Source organism: Kryptolebias marmoratus, linkage group LG22, assembly GCF_001649575.2.
Source record: "Kryptolebias marmoratus isolate JLee-2015 linkage group LG22, ASM164957v2, whole genome shotgun sequence".
NCBI lineage: Eukaryota > Metazoa > Chordata > Actinopteri > Cyprinodontiformes > Rivulidae > Kryptolebias > Kryptolebias marmoratus.
The window spans coordinates 28016296-28023249 of record NC_051451.1 but is presented as its reverse complement, the minus strand read 5'-3'; the positions used below and the strand labels follow the sequence as shown (position 1 = coordinate 28023249).

Genomic DNA, 6954 nt, shown 5'->3' with positions numbered 1-6954 from the left:
GGTTTAGAGCTCCTAACAGGACCGGGTTTAGAGCTCCTAACAGGACCGGGTTTAGAGCTCCAACAGGACCGGGTTGTGTTTTTATCACACCTAATTATTTACATTTACAAGACGTCTTTCTTACATTTTTCTTGCCGAAGACGTCTTTCTTCTTCTTCTGTCCAATGGTATCATTTCCTGTTTGCTTTCTGTCGCTGAGAAAACAAATAAAAACAAAGAAAGTCAGTAATCACAACAAAGCACGGTGTATTTCCTCTGCAGCTTTAACAACAAGGTAAAAATGGAGGAAACCAGCGCCGACTGATCGGTAAACATGTCTGGAGACTCGTGCGACGCGAACGTATGACCACTGAGCCGGCGTGCATCAGAGGCGGCAGGAAAGATGAGACTCAGATAAGTGGTTAATTGGGTGGTCTATCTCTGCAGACGATCTCATTACTGCGGCTCAGAGAGGTTTGTTATCGAGCCCGAGCCACTAATGACACCTTCGTCTCTGATAAACCACGACTGGGCCGCGGCGCTCACCGGGTTTTCACGCAGAGCAGGAAACGGGCGAGGAACACGCTGGAGGAACGTTAGAACCGATCTGTTGAGGAGGAGAACATCAAACCTGCTGCAGTTTAATTCAAAGCTTCAGGAGAAACGAATAAAACCGTAAATTTAACTAAACAATCAGAAGCTTTCCTCAAAATATAAAAAGTATTTCTAATATGGAAGCTTTACAACAAAAGAGAGATTTTAACTCGTTTGCTTCAAAGGAAACTTCAGTAATTTGGGTTTAAAGGGTTAATTAGAATATTTAAGGATGCCTGTAAGAAATATTTCACCTTTTTTACAAACTTTAAATAAAAGCTGCAGAAACCGCCGCTGTGTCTCCATTTCTCTGTCCTGTTAGCAAAATATCTCATCAACCACTGAACAGGTTTTATTAAAACTTTCATGACTGTTCGGAGTAAATCTGATCCAAGATGGCCGCAGCAGCAAACTCAGCCGGTGTGGTGGTAGCTGAGAGCCAACATGTTCAAGGTTTGACCAAAATGGCCGATGACTCATATTTCTGTCTTAGTTTAAAGCGTGAGGCGGCGGGCGATATGCATTCTTGGTTTCTGATGTTTGCTGAACCCTGAAAGGCGCCGATCGTTTGGATTTATGGTCAGAAATCTTTATTATGAGGCACCAGATTTAAACGTTTTATTTTGAAATCCTGACCTGTGTTTGTATCCAGAGCTGAACGGGTTCGTGTCTGCTGACGAATCACCGAACGGGTTGGGGGAGCACAGGTCCCCGGAGCTCCCCGAGCGGCTCCCGTTGCTGCTCTTGCGGCCTTCCTTCTTCCCCGTGACGCGCTCCAGGAGGCTGACCTTCTCCTTTTTCTCCCGGCGCTCCGCCCGGTCCCACAGCTGGCCCGGCTCCCCCTCAAACGGGTTGTGGTTGCGTGGGAGCGTGGCATACTTCTGTGGCAGGGTGTCAGTGATATCAGTGAAAGGGTCAGTGTGTGCCTCGCCGTCCGGGTATCCCGGCACCTCGCTCTGGGAACGCCGGTGGGGGCCGCCTGAACCTCCTGGAGGAGTCAAAAACAATACGCTTAATTAAATTCATGATAAACTCTGCAGATACCTCACAGCACCACGGAAGATGAATAAAATGATTGTTTTCGTCCGTGAAGGTGACACAGTTTGGGATAAAGTTACAACTTTCAAACTTTGATGAGTTCCTGCAACGAATTTCTTACAAAAACAGTAAAAATATTAAAACCTCCTCAAACGATGAGAGGAAAATTAAATTAAATTAAATATACACCACGGGTCTGTTTAAGAGGTTTACGGTGAAACTCAGTTCAGATAAATCATTTAGAAACCAGAGAAGAGGAGCTGCTTCACAACAAACTGAATTAAATCTGAAATAAAGCTGAGAGCAGATCAGAGACGCTCAGTTAAACACTGAAGGTAGAAGGAAACTGCAGCTAAGAGAAGCTAAAGGTCAGCTAAACTGTAGCTAAAAGCTAAAAAACTTAAAAGCTGAAATGAGCTAAAAAGCCCAACAGGAGACGAGCTGAACGTTTGATGCTTAAATAAAACCTACAGAAGGAAATGCTGACTCATCATTCAGGCTGAAACGCCGTGTCATGGCACAGAAACATTAATGGATCTGAACCCAGTTCTGGTTCCTCACCGCTCTCCTCCGCAGAGCCCAGTTTGGCTCGAGTGTTGGACCCGATCAGATCCGACATGGAGTGGGCCGCGGACAGCTTGTGGGCGCCGGACAGCAGCGGCCTTTTCACCTTCTGGTCCGACTTCGGCTGGGACTCCGCGGCGGCCGGCGGCCGGCTGGGGTCCGAGTCGCAGGCGGCGGAGCGAGGCAAGATGGCCGACGAGGCGTCGGTGAGGCCGCTGTCGTTTTTGCGTCCCTTCATCTTGTGCTTGAGTTTGGAGAAGGGCGAGCGCGGCTTCTCCTTCATGGACAGGTCGAACATGCTGGCTGTCATATTGTTCCTCATGAACTGGATGTTGACCTGGATCCGACCTCGATCCTTCTTCTTCTTCCCCGGTTTGGACTCCAGCGGGTACCAGCTGAAACCAGACGAGCCGAAGCTCAAACATCAGCAGATCAACACGTTTCAGGGAGGCAGGAGATCATCACGCAGCAGCTGTTAGTGTGTGCTGGGGACGACTCTCAGCTACTATCAGCTCAATATCTGAGCTTTAACCATTTCAGTGTTGGCTGTGGCCGCCATCTAACAGTTACATCCAGTCGTTAGGTTTAAAATTCAGCGGCTTGTTTCGGCGGCGGGCAATGAATGGAGTCGGGTCTGAACTTTACGAAGTCAAAAACAAATAAAAAGACAATAAAATATTAAATCCCAGTCAAACTGTTTGGGTTTTAGGGAGAAAACTTCATAATTACCAAAACAAACAGGATAAAAAGTGTCTTTAAAGGAAAAACGGTAAAATCTGATTCACTGAAGCCACTAAGACTGATCCTGGTCTCTTATTGGTTCAGCGTCTGTGCCGACTGGACTTATTGTCCGTTTCATGAACTGATGAATATTTTGTTTCCATTTGAGAAGCAGTCGAGGCCGACGGAGCGGTCCGTCCTATTTTTATTTATTAGGAAACTGCAGTTCCTGTCTTATTGTTGTTTTTGAGGAGCAATCCTGCGACAAAAAGCCACCAAACGCAGTTCTGACACGACAAATTACTAAGAGAAAATTTAAAGGAATTATGTAAATCCAGAGGGTGTTGTTTCCCAATTAAAGTTGAACATGCCTAATTTTTTTTTTGGTCTCGTTGAGCCGAGGAGGGACGGGCGGTTAGAGAACCCCGGCGGTATTTAAGTCTTTATTCAGATAAAAATAAAGCAGAATTTAAACACGTCTTTTGTTCAGAAATGCATCAACAAACAAGTAAAACCACATCAGAGAGCAACACTCGAGTTCATCCACGCTAATGAGACTTATTGTGTTTCTTTAAAGGGCTTGTGGCCGAGTTCAGGGTCTGTAAAAGTTTCTGTCTGTATTTTTACGTCACCTCACTCATCCTCCTCACTCTGGGTGAGGCTCAAATAATACCAGACTTTAGTTTCTTTCTAATTAAGAAGAATAAGAAGTTAAAACTCTAATTGAAGGACTGATCCGTGGCAGCCTTTGAAGTGCCACACCAAATTTCAGCTCAATCCAGAATTCATTTTGGCTTTAAAAACCAGTAAAAACAAAGAATCAGCTGTTCTGAAGGGTTCTGCTCCGACCCGGGAGTCAACCTATCAAAGGCCTTGTTGGGTCCGGTTCCCAGGCGGGTCGGCAGCCACAGCACGCCGCGCCTCACGTGCGCCTTCAAGGCCAAGATAAATCTTCCTTCTGTACTTCTGGAAGCACAGTTCTCCCACTCAGACCCGGCCCGCTGGGAAACTCCTCATCATCAACAAACACAGGTGCGAGATAATTACGGGCCGCCTGCTCGGATATCAGCGCCGGCTTTCAAAAACACCGCAGACGGGCCGGGGAGAACACCGGACCCGCTGCAGAGCATCACTGTCGAGCCGGGCGGCGGCGCTGGGCTCGGGGAACCACCGGCCCGGCCGTTAGAGACCCTCAGCTGGGAAAGGTGCAGCGCCTGGAGGTGCATCAGCTCAGACACCTAAATAAATACAAGCCGTGTAACGCTGATTAGAACATATTGAGATTCTCCTCACTAATAGCCGAAGAGGAAACATGTTAATGTCTTTCCAGCGGGTTTAATTAACACCAGATCCACTTTGGTCATGCACTTCCTGTTTGTTTAACGTAGGACTGCGGTTCTCAAACTGTGGCACGAGAACCACCGATGCTGCTCTGGTGCTACTCAGAGTTAAACTTGGTATGAAGTGTTTACAAGATAAATAAGTTAATGAGCTATCATCAAATGGAAGCTACAGAAATCAGCCGAAGGAGCTAAAAGTGAGCTGTTAAAGTTAAAAGACTAAGAAAAGAATAGCTAAAAGTAGCATAAAGCTAGCTGAAAGCAGAACCAGAGGCAGGAGCTGAATTTTAAAGAGTTTCTGAAGGAACTGAAGGGATCTCCATATGTTTCTGTGTAAATAAAGTTAAATATTTTAAAAAGTAGAAAAGGAGATGATGTTGAAGTTAGTAGGTTAGAGTTAGGCTGATCAGTTTGTTTAAAATGTTTCAGTAAAAGTTTTTAAATCAGTTTTAATGCTGTAACTGTTTTTATTTTTCCACTAGCACAGGTTTACTTCAACACAAAGAGCCAACGACACGTTTCCGAGCTCTCAGTTCGATCCGAACCCGGTTCCTCTGGTAGAAACAATAAAAGGAGTGACTGACAGGACATGTTAGTCCAGCTCCACTAGTTTCAGTTCAACAGTCTGGTGTTAATAACCCGCAGTAATCTCTCAGCAATGTAGGTCAGTCCGGGAAATTAAAAAAAACAAGATGGAAATATTAAAGTTAAATCACCGACTTACATGTTTTCAAATTTAACATTTGTGGGTTTGTTTACATCCCTTCAAGTAGTTCTGCCTTTGACCTTTGACCTGAGACACAGGAAGGAGTGGTGTCCAGTCCTGGTCCTGCAGGTTTCTGACTCACCTGATCTGAATGACTGAGACCTGCTGAGGAGCAGAGGAACATCTAAAACCTTCAGGATGGAGGACCTCCAGGACCAGAACTGGACCCCACTGATCTACAGCAATGGTTCACAAAGTCAAAAGCAGGGCTCGAGACCCCATTGTGGGTCATGATACCCCAGGTGGGGGGTCTTGTCATTACTTTACAACACATTAAAAGTAGCTTTAAGTTAATTCTTTAAAAAGTGAAATACTTATTAAGGCTGTTTGTCGGATTATAGCTTCCTTTAATTGGCTTATTTAGGAAGCGCTGATCTATCGGGCCTTAAAGTACGTAAATTAATACTTACTCAATTTTCTTTCTCTGCTTGTTATCAAATATTTCATTCAGGTTGATGAACCTCTGACCCAGGAACTTGTCCATCCCGACTAAGGAGCGATGCATCACCGTGAGGCAGAGCTCATAAACTTCAGGGTTCCCCTCCAGAAGAAGACCCGGTAACTCAAACGAGGCTTCTTCTCTCCAGACGGGGTTGGTGGTCTTCTCCGCCACTGACGTGGAGTATTTCTCCTTGCCCAGCTGGATGATGGTGTAGGCGTCGTTGGTGCCATTTTTGCCTTTGGGTTGTAGATCTGTTGCCTGCAGGACAGTGGCTTGGACATGGGTTGGAAACCATTTGTGAGACTGCTCGCCCAGAGACATGCTTCGTACCGGTTTTTAACTGAAATCCATTCACAACTAGTTTATTTCCTATTTCTCTGCAGTCGGTTGCTTTAGTGAGCGTTTCGTGCAGCGGTCATGATTCACGGCGTTGGCACGGTGTGTTGCTATGACAACGAGCTGCGACAAGCCCGACGAGCCGGCGGCACGGCGATCATCCTCAGTCGAATCACAGATGTCCAAGCCACTGCTGAGTCATCTGCAGAGGAGACAGAAACAAAGAGGCGTCTGAACATTTTCCAGGACTGGAACACGACTCATGACGGCTCCTTTAAAACAGTCAGACAGGTGATTTTAACCAACCAAAGACAAAAGATCAAATCCAAAACAAACAAAACATTCTGACAAATATGGTTGTGATTTATTAGAATTATAACATGATTATCTTACAAAATAATTCTGTATGAAACCCACTTTTCCTCTTTATGAACAAAAATCATGACTTATTTTCAGGTAAACCAAACACTGGCTGTTTATTAAAGCGACGTAAACAAAATAAACATGTAGTTTTCTTTTAAAAAGAGCATTTTTCTACAGGTTTATCGCAATAAAGTGTAACTAAACAGACTACTATCAACAATGATTGATGAAAAGTAACTTACAATACTTCAGGGTAACAATAAACACCGGGTTGTGTGAAGTTTTCTCCTCTCACATCCAGTCAGGCTGCAGGGAGGCGTTAGCATCCTGCAGCTAACAGCTAAGCTAACAGCTAAGCTAACATTTAGCATCTCTCTCTGGCCCACATTGAGCTTTTTACCTCGGGGACATGTCCTGCGGCACCGGGCGGACATTCAGCTCTTCAGCTCAGCAGAATTCATCCATGAGACACGTCCCGGAGCCAGGAGGTGGCGGTTCTGCCGCTTGTTGTTGTGTTAGCAGCGCCTTGCTGTCGGGCAGCGGAGAGCCTTACTTCCGGCTCTGACGTCACGTCCGGTAAGCCGCCCAGACAACAATAAAGGCGAATGATCATTTTATATTATATTATTTTACATTATTTTCACTAAAATCTGAGTTCCTCACAGTTACTAACGTCTCTTTAGGCTCTGTAGTTTATAAAACTTTAATCTGGTGTTTATTTTTGTTTCTGTCTGTGTTTATTTTTGTTTATTTTTATTGACCTCATTTATGTCCATGCTCATTGACATATATAATGTGTAATGTCAGGCTAA

The 6954-nt window shown here is 45.1% G+C and overlaps 1 protein-coding gene across 4 annotated transcripts in view; it reads right to left on the bottom strand.

Annotated features, from left to right (window-relative positions):
- The window catches only part of LOC108240685 (rab11 family-interacting protein 2), a 15538-nt gene extending 8842 nt beyond the window's left edge, over window positions 1-6696 (bottom strand). The window contains exons 1-5 of one of the 4 annotated variants that reach the window (XM_037973597.1): window positions 6543-6696; window positions 5412-5981; window positions 2173-2591; window positions 1210-1561; window positions 125-194 (exon numbers count right to left, since the gene is read on the bottom strand). In XM_037973597.1, the coding sequence (XP_037829525.1) occupies window positions 125-194; window positions 1210-1561; window positions 2173-2591; window positions 5412-5764 (1194 nt within the window). In that variant the 5' untranslated portion in view covers window positions 5765-5981; window positions 6543-6696. The other 3 variants (XM_017424355.3, XM_037973598.1, XM_037973599.1) reach the window with 3 other exon arrangements.
- Window positions 6697-6954: the final 258 nt, after the last annotated feature.